The sequence below is a fragment of the Carcharodon carcharias genome, chromosome 22, assembly GCF_017639515.1.
Source record: "Carcharodon carcharias isolate sCarCar2 chromosome 22, sCarCar2.pri, whole genome shotgun sequence".
Taxonomy (NCBI): Eukaryota; Metazoa; Chordata; class Chondrichthyes; order Lamniformes; family Lamnidae; genus Carcharodon; species Carcharodon carcharias.
The window spans coordinates 15,107,735-15,127,470 of NC_054488.1; the positions used below are offsets into that span (position 1 = coordinate 15,107,735).

Sequence of the window (19,736 nt, forward strand, 5' to 3'; positions counted from 1 at the left end):
GAAAGTCAAATTTGGAATTGTCTTCCATTGCTTGATTGAAGTGTATCCCCTTCATATATAGTTCTCAATCTCCTATTCCATTAAAATATAAAGAAAGATTGCTTGTGCCAATGATTCTAATACAGTGAAGGACGGTCCACCATCTACAAGGCACAAGTCAGGAGTATGATGGAATACTCTCCACTTGCCTGGATGAGTGCAGCTCCAACAGCACTCGAGAAACTCAACACCACCCAGGACGAAGCAGCCCACTTGACTGGCACCCCATCCACCACCTTCAACATTCACTCCCTCCACCACTGACTCAGTGGCAGCAGTGTGTACCATCTACATGATGCACTGCAGCAACTCACCAAGGCTCCTTTGACAGCACCTTCCAAACCCGCGACCACTACCATCTAGAAGGGCAAGGACAACAGATAGATGGGAACGTCACCACTTGGAAGTTCCACTCCAGGTTACACACCATCCTTACTTGGAACTATATTGCATTCGTCCACTGTCACTGGGTCAAATTCCTGGAAATCCCTTTCTGACAGCAGTGTGGGTGTTCCTACAACACATGGACTGCAGCAGTTCAAGAAAGCAGCTCACCACTGCCTTCTCAAGGGCAACTAGGGATGGGCAATAAATGTTAATTTAGCCATCGACTCCCACATCCCATGAACAAATAAATATTTAAAAATCCAAGTCTTCGATAGCAAAATAGCTGAACATCAAAGACATCCTGAAAAGGTTTTATAAAAGCAATAAAATGACAGTGAATACAAAGGGTGAATACACTTTTAGTCAATGTTTTGAAAGATGTTTATACTTTATCAGCCCTAATGCTTTACTTTATACAAAATATTAAGACTTTGTAAATCCATCTTCTTTTCTTTGGAGTTGGTACCTTTGACCTTCTCTATCACAGTGCATTTCTGGATTTCTTCACATTGCTTTTAATTCACTCTGGAGCCTTGTTTCCAAGGACACTTTGTGTTACAATGCCTGTAGAGACTGATAAACTTTTCCAAAGAAAGGGATCACCGCCACACCAACAGAAAGAAAACCGATGGACAAGATTTAACTTTTAAAAATTCTTACTGTAACAAGCCAGTTCAAAACAATGTAACTCAAACATTCATGAACAGTTGAATGATATCTCAAATTAAAAGGTAAATTTCATTTTAAGTAGTTGATGCAACAAAGATATGTTTCATGTAGTTACAAGCACTCACATTACTTCCTGCACAAATGTAACACCACGTACAGTCTCACAGTCTTTCCTACTTGGCCTCTGGTACACAGGGTCTCTCACTTCCCACACAGTGGATTTGGCCTTGAGTCACTTTCACCGGCAGTCATATCCTATTCCAATTTTCCCAAATACAATTGACACCCAAAGAGCACACCTCTGCAGAACCTCCCCAGCTAGGCTCACAAAATTTGGTGGCACAGAATCCCCAATGACTCCCTTCTCTGAGCTCTTTGAATGGTCTGGTTGGCTCTGGCAAAACTGAAACAGCCACGATGGTCTTGTCCAATTCACAATCTTTGATCTGCCTGTTTTCAGCTTTCTGTTCTTTAAACACACATAGCTCCTTCTAAAAGTGTCTCCTCCGATCCTCTCAACAGTGGGTTCTGTTCTACACACAGATATGTCTCATTTTATGTTCTGAACGGCAGATTCTGTGAGCAGCTGTAATTCATCGTTAATTAGCTTTCTATTTACTCTATTTGTTTTAAACTTTCATCTCCATAGCAACCTCTGGTCACATGGGCATTTCTTGGAGCCAAAATGCTTGCGAGGAAGTCCAATTATACCCCTTTCAGAATACGCCCCAGTTTCACTTTAGAAGTAAAGGGGCAGCACTCAAAATAAAAATATAGGTTTTTCCCAAAGCACAGGGGTCATTCCATTTGTACAAGTGAGTTTTAGGGCTAGTAGTGTGAAATTGATTTCAATATTTACAGATATTTTGTCCAAATTCTGTCCCGTTTACAGTTATGACATGTAAAGTTCATTCAAAATACTGGTTTCAGGAATCCCAGAAATTTCATTTCCGAGCATTTCTCATTCTTTCTTTTCAGAAGTCCCAAGATTTCAGAGTGCCAAACAATAGTGTTCTCTTTCTGCGGCCACTGCTGCCAATATATTAGCCCCTGGATTAGATAATGGCACCCATAGCATTGTTGCTTTAAGTCACAAAATTGGGACAAGGTGTTAGAATCATATCTCTCAGGACAATTTTTTTTCAAAAATATGGATGGACATTGCATTCTCTGGACACTTGGAAACTGACCTAGATTGTTTTTAACACGGCCATAATTCACCTTTGGACTGGGAGCAAGCGTGCCTTTTCTAAGAAATCACCTGACCAGCTTGCTGCTTGAGGGGAAGAGCTGTTTGCTTGAATGCACTTCAATTATTTTAATTGATTGGGGGGGAACTGGTTTAAAGGCAAAAGCTAGTGATTTATTGAAAATCACATGACATAGATGAGCTTTAAGTTTACAACTTGCTTTTTGAATTCAGTTGGGAATGAAATGAGATAGGGAAAAGCTGCCCAGCTCGCATTCTCTTTGCCTTGCCTGAAGCCTTGTGATTGTCGGTATCCAGCTAAGAATTATCCTCTCAGTGGAACTTATCTGTCTTTGGAAACCTGAGAGACTGAGATGAGAAGGATTGATCCGGCTCTATTTTCCTCCAGGCCGAAGCTCCATTGGTGAGAGCCTCCAGGCCTCTATTGGGGCTAACGATCTGTCTTAACTCATGGGTTCTCCAGATCAACAGTGTCAAAACCTTGCAAACTTTATCCATTAAAAAAAAGTCTATTCCCCAAAGCCCACCTCTGCAGAGACCCAATCAATTTGTCCTTTGTATGTTTGTGTGTGTTTGTGTGCTGGGTATTTTTAAAAGGGATAGATAGTTATACTTACAGATTACAATTGCGTATTAACCAGTTCTTGCAACTTGTTTTACAAAAGAAGTTTCATTTTATAATAAATCAATCATTCTGAGTTTGTTGAAAGAAGCCTGATTGAAGTCTCTTTTATTTTGGGTCTGACAGTAGTGGAGGTAAATAATTGGTCATTTTTATGAGTGAATTAAACTTTTTAAGCTAATAGTGCAATCTGCGAAGTAGTGGGGCTAGATAAACTGTGCACTCCTCCCATCCCGGTCATAACAAAGGAGACATAAATGCAAATTAACAATTTTAAACATAGAATCAATATCAAGAAAATTCTCTTTCACACATAAACTGATCATGTGGAATGGATGTCTTGGAAGATTAGTAGAATCCTCTAAGAAACAACTGGATACCGAAATGAAGCACTTTTGGATTTTCTAGATGCTGAACTAAGATGGTCTGAATGGCCTTCTTCATTTGTAACTACCGTGGGAACTTATTTGGCAGGTCAACAGAATTTAACACAACACGGTGGTGACATTTCACCGAGGTTACATTGGTCAACTGAAATCGTGAGTCAACATGGCACCAGTGCAAGACCACAACACTGCAATAATTCGAAGGAAAGCTTCTATTCTCCACGATAAATAACAATGTTCTTATCCGTTTCGTACACCTTTACTTCATACAGTAGATTTGGTGGGAGACGTTTTTGAAGTTTGTCCCAGATGAAGATAGCTACATTTTCAGTAGTACTAGGCAAAAAGGTAAGAGGATTAGTTCTACTAATTGCTCACCAATTCATTCAACCTAGTAGCTTCTTCCTAAGGGTGTATTTATAACAATGGGTGTTGCATTTATGCAAAGTGGGTTCAGGTTGGGCCTGAATACATACGTGTGTGTGTGCGTGTTACATTATGCACTTTAAATTTTTGCACCCGAGGGTTTAAAATCAACATGTCTGTAAGGTTCACCCCAACATTCGATCAAAAATTTTGCTACCATTCCAAGCATTATGCACTTAATTACTCATTAAAATAACAACCTTTAGTTGGAGAAATATCTGATAACATTTATCCAGCATTAAGAGTTTAAGCACTTAACACCTATCGAAGTTGCTCCATAGGGTCTCAGAAACGACCTAATCTTCATATCAAATTTGTTTTGTAAGCTTATGATTTTTAATCTGGAGAGACTGTCAGAGGGAAATTATCAGAGAATCTCTGAAAGATTCAAGGAGTCTCAAGGTCTGGGCAGGAAGATGTTGGTGAGAATTTCTCAGAATCAGCCCAGGAAGGTCACTTGAAGTAAGTGATAATAGGCTTTGCGACCATTGCTGTCTTCTACATGAGAAAAGGTGGCAAAGGCAACTACCTCTTGAAGCCGATGTTCTTGATCTATTTTAAAATACTGGATTATATTCAACAATATGATCTTTAATTCTGATACTTGACTTTAATTTATAAATAAAAGTTGTAGAAACTTTTGCATGTGCAAACATGTTGTTGTGTCTCATATTTCTGTGTTCTCAGAATATGGATGACACTGGCAAAATTGCAATTTTGCCCATTCTTCATTGACCTTAGAAAGTGATGGACCATCTTGAACTGCTCCAGCTCTTATGGTGATGGCACTCTAATGATGGTGCTGATAGGCAAATTATTTGGCTGAGTGGTAGCACTTTCACCTCTAGTCTGAAGTTCATGTGTGCTCAAGTCCAGAGGTACCACCTTTTAGATGAGACTTTACACTGGGGAGTCACCTGCTTATTTAAATAGATGTAATAAGTCCCCTTAGTTGCAACTTGAAGAAGTCAATTCCCTGGTATTCTGGCTAACATGCAACCCCAAACCAATACATAAGGAAAAATCAGTGTCAGCATAAAGAGGCACTTTACTGTCACTTAGGTTGACAGAAACCATTGAGACAAGGTTGACTTTGCATCTATCCCTTGCTGAATCTGTCCTGGAAATATTTTGGAGCCGCTTCTAAGTGAATTTCGAACAGCCTCAGATTTGCATCAACATCAAGTGGCAAAGCAAAACAGGAGTGAAACCCCAAACTGACCCCCAAGCACACTGGAATGAAATGGTGTGAGTGCACCTCCATGGGAATAATTCACACTGGCTCGAGTTTACAGTCAGCGGTGTAACTCCAGCCTGGTATAGGTTGTCCTTTTGAACTGCTCCTTGAACCTTGGGAGCACTTCAGAGGCTTACTTTGCGATGTTTTTAATGTATATACTGCACTCCACACCCCGAACATTAAAAATTAGCTATTCAGGGAGCAGAAGTCTGAATCCAAGCACATACGTAATATACAAACCTCCTTTGTCACGGACCTCAGAATAACTTGGGTCTTCAAAATTGCACTTTACACTGCACAGACACTAGTTTGAAAGTGTACAATTGGAGTATAACTGCAGAAATGGTCCACTCACTGGCCCTAACATTCCCCACCTTTAAAAGCTGCATAATCGCTACTCGTTACCCTGCTGCTTTCATATTCGCACATAAAGTTAAAGCTCATCAGATTCTTTACACGAGACACACACATTATACCTACCTAACAATATTAGCAAAGTATGGAACATCTTTGTCCAGATTCTTATGGTCAAGTGGTTTCATGATGGCTTCCTGTTAAAGGAAAGATAGACAGGGACCTGCAGTCAATATCTATTAGAACAACAGCTGAAAGGAATAGTCCATTCTCTAATTTTGTCCAGGGTTAGCAGTTGTGTTAGGGCCATTTTATAACCTTGCGAGGGTGGGGAGAGATGGTCATTTACAATTTCCCCCACCCAAGTGGTAATAAGGCACAGTGAATTGCCCACTCGTTATAGCGACTAGAATTCTTCAATTTAATCATCACCTGCATATGCTCCTTTAGTTCTGTGAGGTTGATCACCATCCCAGTTGATGGATTCACCTGAAATACACATGAAATGGTTGAACGGAGGTGAAGTTAGATTCCCCACCCAGCAGGAAGATTGGACAGAATCACTTTCATTCTACGGTGGCTTCTTTCGACACAACAGTCTCAATCCAGTGATGTTTTGAAAGAGGAAGATTGAACTTCAATTAATTTAATTCCATCAAAGTGAAAAAATATTTCTAGAATTTAATCTTCGCACTACCACAGGTGATAGAAAATAACTATCTCCCCTGGTCTGCCATTTATAATGGTTCAACCACTGACATTAAAGTAAGTGATATTACAGTAATAAATCTACAAAAAAACATAAAATAGTTTTATTATGGAAGTGATTCTAAACTGCAAATTAAAATAATTTAGCTTAAGCACTTACATTTTTCTCACCGCCTCATGATTTTCCTCATTCTCATTTTTATTTTTTTCACTATTCTGGTTCAATTTAAATGTTACTTTTTCCTGTCTATTTAAATGTAATTATCTTTTCTATATGTTATTTTCCTTTCTTTTATAAAAAGACACATTTAAATCTTTTCCCTAGCCTCTTTCCATTGAATCAGGCGATTAAAAATCCAGCCTTTTGATGTGACTGAGCCAATCCCAGTACTTCTGTACTGAAAACAAAAATAGTTGGGTAGTCCCCACTCTCGATGCTTTCCTCTAAACCCTCGCCAATGTATTTAGTGCAAGTTATCGGCTGGTGACAGGTCGCGACCCAAGCAGATTGAAATGTTGCTGGTGCTACAGTGGCAGCTGCCAACAAGAACTCAACTTCTCACTCACCTCTCCACGTACTGTAACCTCCACTGAAAAACACAAACACAACAGGTTATAAGTATCGCACACAAAGTTAGTCCTGAATTGGTAAGAAGATGAAATCTGAACACCGTTCACATTAGTCAGAGGCAAAGTTTGTAGGGCATGCTGCATTTTCAAGGGAAAAATTTTTACCTAGGTGGGTGGGCGTGCACCTGACCCACTCGAGCGTAAAGTGACGCGTGTTGACGTTGGGCGTGCATCCCGAGGTCAACGCGCAGTCGTGCAATATTTCGGTCGGCGGGTGTGCACCGGAATCTTCAGCGCGTCCACTGACAATTAAAAGGCCTTTAAAGTATCAATTAAGTTAAATATTTTGCTGCCCGTTCAACCTTACGGTTGGCAGGCAGGCGAAAAGGCCAAGCGGCCTTTGCATTTTTTTTGCAAACCTCACCCACGGGCGGGTTGAGGCTTCCAAAAGCAAATAAACATGTTAAAATTTAATTAATAACGGGTCCCTGCTCATGTGACATGTTTTATTTCTTTTTTCAAATTCTTTTTCTTTTAAAAAAAAAACGCTTCATTTCTCTGAGGTAGCTCTGTGCCCCCCCGCCACACACACAGGCAGCACTGAGCGCTGCCCCTCATGTTTCACGCTGGGCAGGCCTTACTTGACCCGCCAGTGCAAAACTGCCTCCCGGCCTCGAACACAGGCAGCGGCTTCCTGACTGCCCCTGACCGACCCTGCTCGGCCAGGGCTAAATTCTGCCCACTGTTTTCAAAACGCAGTATTTTTTTTAACTTAAGAACAGCCAGAACTCTTTTATGAGAGAGGGAGCCTTAAGATAGATAATTCACCAATAAACTGTGGAGCGTGAGAAGCTCCACAGGGTCCAGTTGCAGAACCAGATGTGATTCCCCAAACAGCTGGCACGTGTGTTTTCCACCACAGTTCTCGCAGGTCAAATTCTTGGGGTTGGATTTTCAGTCCGCAGTGGGGCTGGGAATGGAGGTGGACGGGTGCAGAATTTCATATTGCTGACGGCTTGCTGGTTTCCCAGAGGCATTCCGCTAGCAGGCGGGATGGGGGCCTCTCGGGTCTATTAAGGCCTACTGAAGGAGACCGACTGGGATTTTCCGGTTGGCCTCTGGGTCCTTGCAGGCGGAGGTGGCCAGTTCAGCTGCCTAGGGGTGGCTCCTGATGGAAGATCACAGTGGTAGTGCTCCTGCCAGGCTCTGACGCCGTCCGTACCTGCCTAGGTGCAGCAGCAACCACAGGAACCCCCCATCACGTCAAACTCCACACAATAATGGCACAACAAAGGTCATTATTTTATTTCAAATTTCAGAAAATTGGAGAGAGCCTCCATTTTGAACCACCCTCTCCCTCACTTACTTGACAAAGCATCCTGCTACTGCCTTCAAGACAGAGGGCTTTTGATTTGCCTTCCAGCTTTGAGACCCCACCTTCCATACCTTTTTAAAAATGTTTTCATGGAATGTGAGTGCCACTGGTAAGCCCAGCATTTGTTGCCCATCCCTAATTACCCTTGAGAGGACAAGCAGCCTGCTCTCTGGCCATTAATTGCCTATTCTGGCGAAAATCACATCGAATGACAGTTTCCCATGAAGTGCAGTTTTCTGACCCATGTTTGAGCTTGCTGGTGGGGTTCAGAAGTCTACAGGGAAAAATCTAATCCCTCATCTCAGCAGAAAGCACGGGAAGAAAGTAGATCAAGTGTGCCATCTATCATGTTCCTCCCTCAGACTTTATCCAAACTACTCACCCATGGGCTTTACTCTGCCTCTTTAACCCCCTTCTGAGTGTCAGCTCCACAAAGATACCTCCTGCTCCCTAAATGTTACTAAGCAACACTGCAAAATAATCATCCACCCTCACATCTCCAGTATTCAACCCTGCCAGCTGGAAATCAGAGACAGAAAATTAAATACTAACTATTGCTATAGTGCACAATCTAATGGGCAAATCAAAAGCATGAAATCGTCATCCTGTGCACCGTTTGGCGAAGGTATCTCAGTTTTTAGTCTTTGTACGTCACCTCGATATGTACCAAGGCCTCTAGCTCAACACATCAGGATCTCTCCCTGTCCACATCATAGGTAAAAAGCTGCTGTACTAAAGGGCCTTGGTGTTTCAGTTAGGATTCATCAGCTAATGAAAGAAGTGCACTAGAACAGCCTTTTCTAGACCTCCAGGCACAAAAACCTCACACAGGTTAAACCAGTGAGCTAGATGGACACAGTGAACAGAGTTACTGGTGTTTCACGGGCTGGTGTGCCAGGGCTCAGATTGTGGAGGAACCTAAACATTAGGTGAAGTAAATAGTAAGAGCAATTTTAATTGGCTTCCACTTCCCATTGCCAACAATCACACTCGATTGCTTTGGGGAGAGGTTGATAAACTGACCTACTTCAAAATCTCTGTTCTGTGACAATCCTGAACAGGGACTTTGTGTCCCCTCCTCATTTTCTGAAGAAGTGCTTAATGTTTACTCTGTGTCTAGCCGATGATACAGCCAAGAATGGAGCTTGTCACATCAGGAATTACTGGCATGAAGTCAATATTCTCCCAGTGCACGTCATAGTCAATTGGCAGACCAAAGCGCTGCGCTCAGTGGATATCTTTGAATTGACAAAACAAATTTTGTACTTTAACTCTCTGAAATTTAGAGGCATTCTGGAATTGAATATCGAAACTTAAATGCCAAATGCCAATTGAGTTCATTGCAGACGCTCTTGTCTGAGTCAGGAGGTTGCAGATTAAGAACAATTCAAGGGACTTCAGCAAGTAAATTGGATACATTGACACTGTATTGTCAGAGGTGTCACCTTTGGAATTGGACGTTAAATATTAATGAGATGTTAAAACTGCCCATTCAGATGGACACAAACGGTTCCATAACAATTTTCGAATGAGAGCAGCAACTTTTCTACACTGCCTCCTGCAGGCAGCAACACCAAAGTAAATTAACTAGTCCAGCTTCTTGATATTTGCGGTACTTAATGGGCAGAATTTTTCCGTCGGTGAGCTGGGAGTGGGGCTCGCTCGTCGACAGGAAAATGACATGGGGTGATGTTGGGGGAATCAGCTGCCCACCCGCCGCTGAGCCGGTGGGGCCCACCCACCCATCAAGGGCAAAATTCTGCTCAATGTGTGCAAATCTATAGCCACATTTGCTTATAAAGAAGGTGCTACAAAGTTAAATTAATTGCCTGGGAAGTGCTTTGGGATGTCCTGGGAATGGGAAATGTGGTATTTTGGCCGCTTGTGCATCTCCCAGTTCCTTAACCCTTTCTTTAGAGGCCATGGCTGAAACTCTGGAAATCCATCCCCAAACCTCTCCACTTCTTCCACCTTCTTTCAAATGCTCCTTAAATATCTATTTCTTTGACCAAACTTTTGATCACCTGCTATGATGTCTCCTTCTTTGGCTCAGTGTAAATTTTTGCCTGATTTTGCTCCTGTGAAGTGCCATGGGGTGTTTTGCTATGTTAAAGGTGTTATATAAATGCAAGTTGTTGTTGTAAAAATGAAAGTTCATTGCTCTTTTATAATATGCTAAATAAATCAGAGTAGAGATGAAGAGTTTGACTTGGCACATTTTGCTCCCATACAAAATAAAACCGTGTTTAACTTGCTACCCTACAATATTTCTGGTAGTCTGGACATGTGCTCTTATCCTGTGTAAAAGAATGATATTCAGAGGGTGATATTCAAACACAGTTAGCAGGACAGGCCCTTCTGAAAAAAATCTGCCTTGATCCACAATAACAAAAAAAACAACAAATCATTGCATCAGATATAAGATATTTCTGATATCCAGCTGATGAAAACTGATGAAGCATTGAGCAATTAGTCATCATAGAATTTAGAAGGGCCTACGTGAGGTTAGTCTACCTTTCATCTCGCACAGGCCTTTAGCAACCTTTCTGCACCATGTGCCTCTGGGCCTTCATTTACAGTCTTTTTAAGCTACAGGGTTTCACCATCAATAGAATTCAATATAGTTTCCTTTCTGCTTTCATTCCACAGAATGGGGCGGGGGGGAATCGCACTACCCAAAGACCTAATTAAAGGGCCCCTTTAAAATCAAAGGCCCAACAGTCTATTTAAATCTCTGGTTCAACACTGTTTGTCCCTTCTTGTCCACCAGGCCCACCCCACCACCATGAGTGTAAGTGCTGCCATCAATTCAGCACCTTCTGAGTGTGAGGAATCATGAAATGGCCATTAATAAATCAATGGTGGCACATAAAGCAGAGCCAAATTCAGGTTTGCAGCTAACACCCCAGCAAGGTCCATCATCATGTGCTGCAGTTCATAAGCAACCAAACTTAGCTACATTAAACTGCAGAAATGGATGTTATCTGACTTTGGAGTCATTTGGTTTGGAGAAAACCTCCTCTCCTGAGCACAGTAAGCAACTTGGCTGTTAGAGGTTTACAAGGCACTGGTGTTACTGCTGTAGCTGAGTTGAGTCAGTTATGCATTGCATATCCTTTGGTCACACATTTATAACAACAAGCAATATATCAATTACTGACCTTTGTAATTATGACCATGGCCATTAGGGTTGTTGCATTTTCCAAAAATTCTCTTGTTTTCTTCAGCACTCAAGCATTTACTAGAAAACAAATTCCAAATGGTAATCAAATTTTCAAAGCAAACATTTTAAATGCCATGCTACATACATTGAAGCATTATGCACCTGTATACATTGATGTATTACCCATCTTCCTATCTCAAATCTGCACAAATTCTCTTGCAGTTTGCCCTTTGTATGTTTAATGACTGATAACAAATGTTGGTACTACATCAATATGACATGGATATCAATAGAAGGTTGAGAAACGTAAAACATCTGACAAACACACGGCAAGGTATCAGAGATTTATCATCAGCTTTCCCTACACCATAAAATGACTACATTCCATACACACTTTGGGGTATCTTCACATCATGAGAAATGTAACTTCTTCCCTTTATGTGTGTTGCTTTGTTGGCATCAAACAGTATAGATTAGGATGAAAAGTGTCTTGTGATGCTTGAGGCAGACAAAGCACATGTTTATGTCTGTTTCCATAGCTACACTAACCTGTCACCAGAGGCTATAGTTTGAGGGGTGTCACTGTGCAGCAAGCATGGCTAAAGAGGAGACTCTCCCACAAGTATATCAGAAGACTTGTATTTAGATGATATCCAACCTGTCTGGCTATGTTATGAAAGCATGAAGTTATGATAGCCAACAAGTCCTGGAGTGGGACTCAAACCCAGAGCGTCTGCCTCAAAAGCAGGAACACTACCCACTGCACCATGTAAGCACTATAGAGGCCTGAGAGTTAAACAAAGTTGGAATGTACTTGTTCACTAAGACTCCAAGTTAATCCATGTTAATGTCTGGATATGAAAAGATTAGACCTTTGTCTCACTGTAGCATTCATTTATAGGTGAATCATCTGGGAAAAAGGCTTCATATCCTAATGCATTGCTACACCTTTAGAGCCAGAATTTTGACATCGGCAAGCAGAGGTAGGCCCGGCACGCCGATGCGTAAAATGATGCTTGATGTCGGGCTTGCGTCCTGATGTCATTGCGCAGTTCCAAGATATTTCATTCAGCGGGCATGCGCCGGAGTCGGCTGCCTACCCACCAATATGTGAATGGCCTATTAAGGCCATTAAGAAAGTAATTAAAGTAATTGTTAACGCTGCATGTCCAAATTTAAGGTTGGCGGGCAGGCAAAAAGGCCAAGCGGTCTTCATGTTTTTTTAAGAAACCTCATCCACGAGCGGGGTGAGGTTTCCGAAAGCTTTTGTTAAATAAATTTTAAAAATTTCCTAAATACAAAAACATGTCCCATCTCATGTGACAGTTACATGAGGGGACATGGTTAAATTAATTTTTAAACCATTCATTTAATTATTTCAATATCGATTCAATCTCCCTGAGGCATGGAGGTGCCTCAGGGAGAAGGAAGTGCTCTTTCACGCGCATGACCCTCACTCTCCCTCCTCCCCCCAACTGCACAGCTAGTGCTGAGCACTATGGCACGCATCTTACGCTGGGTGGGCCTTAACTGGCCCGCATGCGTAAAATAGCGGCATGGAGCCGATCGCGGGCACCGATCGGCTCCTTGACACCCCCCCCACCCCCACCGCCTAGCCCGCCTGCTGCCTGAAAAATTCAGGCCTAGGTCTGCCTTTGATAGTCCCTTGCTACAACAATTCTGGGACTCCTGTAGGTGGTCTGAGGTTCTTCTGTTCAGAAGTATGCCCACACTGCTCAATATCTAACTGTAGGAAAGTCCCTAACCTCAGGGTGTTACAATCGGACCTGATTGTGTCCTGAAATTGGATATGATGCCTTTTCCATGTGCCCTCATTCAAGTGAAATGAAACACTTGGTGAGATGAAGGGATTATAAACCATTAAGTTGTATTATTTCAAAGACAGCAAGTGAGCATTACAGATCAACAGTCAATGTAAATTCCACTGACTTGGCTAAATCTCAAATTATCTTCTGAAAAATAAAGAAAAGATGATCAAATAAGCCCTGTTCCTTTCACAGACTGACTTAACTGTTTTTGATATTAGTTTCTTTCAGACTGTACTGGTGCTTCAAGATAACACAGTTGGCTATAGCATGGAACTCAGTATAATGTGGGTCCATCTTGAACCGCTGAATTTTAATTCTGCAAATACAGCCACAAGCCTCCCCCACAGCTATGAAAGAAAAACAAAAATAAGCAGGCAGTGAATTATTATAGCACCTGTTTTATTCATTTATTTAGGATCATGAGGGCTGGAAATTGTACAGAAATACACACAACCTTGGCCCTGGCACACTCAGGATCAAGACTGAGTACTCGGCATCAGCTATGAAATAACACGGTCTTGAGATATGGACCGTGTGGTCCACATTCTAGCAGGGTCACAGTGTATTTCAAATTCATCGATCTCCTGTACTTTATAAGCCTCCAGCTCCTGGCTGAGGGCTTTCTGCCACAGTCCCCCGGTTCAAATGTCCTTGCTCTCCTTCTTAACGCCCGCCCCAGGAAGCAGCCAGGGATTGGGCAGCAGACCTCCCAAAGCAAGCCAAGTGCCCCCCACCACCGCATCAGGAGACACCTCATGCTACGTCCATAGGAAGATAATCACCCTCACCATTTTGGAAACAATATTTGTTTGGCCAAATGAAATGAGATGATCAACTGGTTGCAACATCCCTGGGCATCCTGAGTATTCTCTGCTGCCTGCAACCTTTCTTTTAAAATATGGAGAAATACATTTGGTTTTAAAACATTATCCTTAACTCAAACAAACTATCTTTTCAAGATTTTACAAATGCTTGACAAATTTCAAACTCCCTTCCACAGGTAACAATTCACTTGTAACTGATTGAAAATTTCAGAGAATTTAGACTTTATGTCCACAAGGAGGCAGGCAAGATTAATCACAGCTCCACCAGAGCAGCAGAATGATGCATTGCCTATTTCATGTTACAGTGTTCCACTTGATATTAAAAATGGCCCTGGTTCTGAGCTGAGCAACAACTGTTCATCACACTTACACTTCCCCACAAACTTGCTGTGGGCTTTTGCATTAGAATTTACAGAGATTAAAAATCTGAAATGGTGCAACACCATCCACAGGGCAACTTGGACCCATGTGAACAGGACAAACAACTCTATATTACCCAATCAGAGTTAAGAATCCTTATTGAGCCAGGCAGTGTAAGTTAGAATAGTTAATCCAATGCCAAATCATATAAAAAGTGAAATAAAGAGAGGGAAAGGAAGATTGGATTAAGAGAGATAAAAGAGAAAAAGTAAAAACAAATGTATTTTAATTTAAAAAAATCTTCAACAACTATTAAATCTGGAGGAATGAGACTCCATGGCCAGAATTTTCCCGTTGGCAATTTGGGGGCGGGGCCAGCTCGCCGACAGGAAAATGACACGGGATGATGTCGGAAGGAACCCCCGATGTCATCCCGGTCCCTTTAAATTTTTAGGAAGGCAGGTGGACAGCGAAATCAGCTGTCTGCCCGCCGACCTGTCAACGGCCAATTAAGGCCACTGACAGGCTAATTAAGATCATTAAAGACCTGCCCGTCCAACTTTAAGGCTTCCTTAATTGACCCGCCTACTCAAAATGGCGGCGGGCTCCGTTTCGGCGGCGGGGGTCGGCTGTCCGCCCGCCGCCGAGCTGGTGGGGCCCACATGCCCACCAAGGGCAAAATTCTGCCCCATGTTTGTAAGATCCAATTTTCAGTGTCAGAGAGGCTACTTGGAAGTAATTGAGAGTTTTCATGCCATTAAAAATTCAATTACACCTGAACGAAGAAGCCCTATTTTTTGCTATTGTGTTTAGTGGGGATCTACCTTGTAAGCACTGCAACTTCATGTCATTGCATACATTTAGATGCTAAGTCTATTGATGAGATATTGGTTTAGCAAAGCTTCTGGGCAGAAGGGCAACTTGGACAGCAATTCCTTGACTTCTGTATTTAACTGGTATCACGCCCAGTACAGGTATTAATATATTACATATTTCAAAACTATATTTTTAAAAAATGGACACAATAGCTTTTAAGATATCTGACAACATATCGTGTGAATAAAAGCAAAATATTACAGGTGCTGGAGATCTGAATAAAAAACAAAGTGCTGGAAAAACTCAGCAGATCTGGCAGTATCTGTGGAGAGAGAAGCAAAGTTAATGTTTCAAATCCAATGTGGACTTTATGGCCCAATTTATGTTTTAACAATAGTGAATGCAGTTAGCCTTATCATTATTTTTCTGGTCTCTCTGGGCCGATGTATCTACTGACATACTCTGCGTGGTACATGTGTTCAAATGCATCCCTGACCTAATCCCTCCCTATCTCTGTAACCTACTTCAGCCCTGCAAGATATCTGCAGTCCTCCAATTCTGGCCTCGTATGCAACCAAAGATTTCTTCGTCCACCACCCCCTCCCCCACTTCTCCACTGGCATCCCAGCCATTATCTGTCTAGGCCAGGAATGTGCACTGCATGTGGCTTGTCATGAAAATATAGTAATTCCCATAACATTATTGTGATTTATTGTTAAAGTAGGTTAATAGTCGGATTTGGGCCAGTTTTTTTGTGTGTATGTGTGCACATGGGGGATTTAATTCAATTGGACACAGCTTGTCTGGAGGTTTTGAATTATCAAAAATAAACTAGGTTTGAAATGCTAAATACATAAATATGGCTGAAGTTTTAGAATGTGAGGTGTTTGGAACATTTGCATTTTTAGATAAATTAGGTTAGTTTGAATTTCAAAGAGATAGTAAGATGTTATACCTAGTCAAAAGAAGCTAAGCCAAGCAGTGTGTTTATTTTTCCCAAAGGCTACTGATAAAATTAGCACTGTGAAAAAAATTATATTATGAGAAAAGTAAAGTTGCAAAAACCTGTGGGAACAATGTAATTTGCATTAAAAAGGGAGAAACCTGTATAAAGGAGATGGGGCTATGTGTAAGGGAGAAGGCATTCTTAGATCTAACAAAAGTATGAAAAGCCTCCAGTTCCTGTGCATCAAGTTGCTGTCTGCAGGGACCAAAGCTAAGAAAACATACTTTGAATATCACTGTCCAGGGTATTGTGTGCTTTGCCAGGGTCTGTTTAAATCTATTTGTTTTCACTGTTGCCTTCGTTGAGGTGTAACTGGGACCCAGATTAATTGAGGGATTTAGGAGTTATTATCGTTGTAATTTATAGACCTATGCATGTGCTTAAAATCTTCTCTTTTATTAATAAATCTTTAATTTAGTTCTGTCAAGAATCTCTAAGTCTTGCTGGACTTATTACTACTGAATTCAAGGCACACATCTTGAAATAAAATACAAATTGCAAAACAGTTGTGGCAGCTTTTTCAAATTTCCCTTTGGGATATGAGCAGCTTGGCATTTACCATCAACTGTGCCATAACAGGCTCATTAAGGACTCATGTGTGGCTCCCAAGCTTGATCAATTGAACCCATTTTGATAGTAATTAAATGGCTTATTTTGATTCTTAAACTTTTATTAACATTGTACTTGTGAGAACATATTCAATTAACAACATTTTTGTAAAAATTTTGAAAATGTTTTTATGTCTGTCTGCCTTTTTTTTCATTATTATTAGTACTTGAGTAGCAGCATTGCTATTCTTAAGATATTGGGTGGAATCTTGTGGAGTGAAAGGGGTCTCAGCTGCCAGCTGGACAGCAGGGGAAACCTCCACATCACCTCTTTTTGGGAAGGCCCGTCGCATCTTGTGCCACTCAGGCATTTGGCAGGCTGGCAGTGGGCCTTCCTCCAAGATCAAGGACCCCGTCAGCTGCTGGCCAATCATAAACTGGCAGATCTTCTGTACTCAGCGCCATTAAGGAGGCGGTGGCTGCTGCTGGTGCTACACCCACCGGAGGCCTCGGATCAAGGAGGAACCCAGGCACAGGTGAGTGATGGCAGGATGGGGTGTTGAAGGGTGGGGGGGTGGGGTGGCTGGGGGGGTTTTGGGAGCAAGGGCAGGGAGGTGACTCTAAGCTGATCATCCCTCCCCCTCTTCCAATGTAAGGTCCCTTGATCAGGCACTGAGTGCCTTTGAATGAAGGATCCCTGCTCTCTGAGAGCCTGCCAGCAAACAGGATTTGATTGACGTGCTCTCCACACAGCGAGCCCCCTGTCTGCTGCTGGATTAATGCCAGCAGCAGTGGGATGAGGCTCTTAAAAGAGCATTTTGCCCATTTAAGGGCCTCAATTGACGGTGGGGCAGGAAGGCTGACCACAGGCTTTCCACACCACAAACTTAATGGAGGTGGAAGTGGGAAGACGGTGGGGTACTCACCACTGTCTCACCTGATTAAATACCCCCTGCCACCAAACCCGTCACTGGGGAGGGCATGAGATTTCGCTCATTGTGTTTTTAACGAATTTTCTTTTAAAAATGGCTTTTCTTGTTATTAAGGCCCCTGACCTTGGCCTAGGCAATAAGCACTGGAATTCCATGAACCTCTCATCTCATTACCTGTTTCCTTGTTTAAATCTCTCCTTAAAACTCTTTGTGCAAGCTCTTGTTCATCTGTCCTAGTATCTTCTTACTTGGCTTGATGTTAAGTATTTGTTTAACAATGCTCCCGTGATGTGCACTGGGCTATTTTACTTTGTTAAAGGTGCCATATAAATACAAGCTGCTGTTGAGAGATTCACAGTGCTGACTTTTAATGTAAAACAATGTGTCAGAATGTGATTTAGGAAGCAAATAAGATGCTATCGTGTTTCAGGACTGGATTTACCAGTATACAGATTAGATGCGAGGGATTGGCTCAGTTTCAGCCAACGACCCCTTTCCCAATCATGGTGCACTGACCCCTGCTGGAAAAATATATGAAAATCCCACAAGAGCAGATTGAAATGTAGCCCTGCATGAATCCGCACATTCATTTCAGGAAAGTAAGGAAAACGTTGAGCTATTGTGCCACAGTGGGTAGCGTCCCTACCTCTGGCCCAGAAGAGCTGGGCTCAAGTTGCGCACCAAGACTTGATGGACATGGAGGGTATGTTCATAATGTGGCCAAACTGGTTGATTATCACCCGGTAAATCTTTAATATGCCTGAATGGCAATGGGAGAGTTTCCTGGTCAGCCATTCGGCAGAAGGCAATGGCAAACCGTCTACAGTGCTTTGCCAAGCATAGTACACCAGTCCAATGGAAGCCCATGGTAACTGGACGAGGAGGAACTCTAAGTGTTAAAAAAAAAATATGGCTATTCTAAAACATTAATTATCCCTGCTTCCGTACAACACCGAAAGCTCCCTGCCCTGCTATTCAATGAGAATGATGTTTACTAAGATAAAAGCAAAATACTGCGGATGCTGGAAACCTGAAACATAAACAGAAAATTCTAGAAAAACTCAGCAGGTCTGACCGCCTCTGTGGAGAGAGAAAAATAAAGTTAACGTTTTGAGTCCGCAGGACCCTTCTTCAGAGTGATAAAAGCAAAATACTGCGGATGCTGGAAATCTGAAACAAAAACAAAAATTGCTGGATAAACTCAGCAGATCTGACAGCATTTGTGGAGACGAAGACAAGAGTTAACGTGTCGAGTCCGTGTGACTCTTCATCAGAACAACTCTGATGAAGAGTCATATTTTTAAGAGTCAATTTTTGTTTTTGTCCCTTCTTCAGAATGATGTTTACTGTTTAGAATAAGCTACAATGAAGCAGACTTGTGCTGTAGCTGCGGCTCTGGGAACAGCAGAAAAGAGGAATCAGGCCCAGCCTTTCGCTCTGACCTCAGTGAAGCTGAGTTAAGGGGTTATGAAAGACGATTTCACCGGTCGCCTAAAACGAAACTGAAAGCAGCCAAGAGCCGAAACAATCGCCCCCGCGCAAGGCCTGTACAAAAGGAGATTCTGGGACTTGCAGTCTTTCCTTGATCCTCCCTGCTCCGCTATAGAGTGGAGAGATTGTTAAATAAGAACTACAAATCCTAGAATTCCACAGACCGTTCCCTGAGAGTGGGGAAGCCTTACTTTACAGTGCTTAATTATAACCCGCTATTCAAATATTATTCACCCCATTTCCTCCTCCCCGTGTTATCATAACTCGAGATACTGAAAAAGGCTGCAACATCCCGGTGGTGTGAGCGCCCTAGCCCCCGGGGGGTCTGGGTTGCGATGCTGCGGATTTACCTGTGGAGGTGGTGAGCGGCGCTGAAACTCTCCACTCGCGTAATCAGCACCGTCCTGCTCGCTTTCACCTCCATGAGTGCAGCGAAAACCCTCCCTCAACTCAACCTGGAGTTCAAAGCAGCCTCGATGCGAAGGGTTCAAAGGCTGAGTTAAGGGGATCCGCCTGCCACGCTCAGCGAGCCGACGCGATTGTTGCTTTCACATCCCTATTGATAATCCAACCTCTCTGAATCCTAACCAGAGTGGTGGACTCCACAGTGTCACGCTATAGTGTTATTGCTTCTCTTTTGCTTTGTCAAGGAGGGTTTGAAAATGCGAACAAGTTACGGAGATATATATATATATATATATATACAAACACAGACAGACATATATGCTTGTAAAGCTCAGCAATACTCAAAACGAAAAACAGAAAAAGTTCAGGCGATTGA

At 42.2% G+C, this 19,736-nt stretch overlaps 1 protein-coding gene across 1 annotated transcript; it reads right to left on the reverse strand.

The window, feature by feature from the left end:
- Window positions 1-789: 789 nt before the first annotated feature.
- On the reverse strand, window positions 790-19,555 carry pts (6-pyruvoyltetrahydropterin synthase). The gene is made up of 6 exons (XM_041217302.1): window positions 19,306-19,555; window positions 11,148-11,227; window positions 6,609-6,631; window positions 5,766-5,822; window positions 5,460-5,530; window positions 790-3,649 (listed from the first exon to the last, which is right to left on the reverse strand). Exons 1-6 carry the CDS (start codon window positions 19,377-19,379, stop codon window positions 3,526-3,528), a joined length of 429 nt encoding a protein of 142 aa, XP_041073236.1. The 5' UTR covers window positions 19,380-19,555; the 3' UTR covers window positions 790-3,525.
- Between the last annotated feature and the right edge of the window lie 181 nt (window positions 19,556-19,736).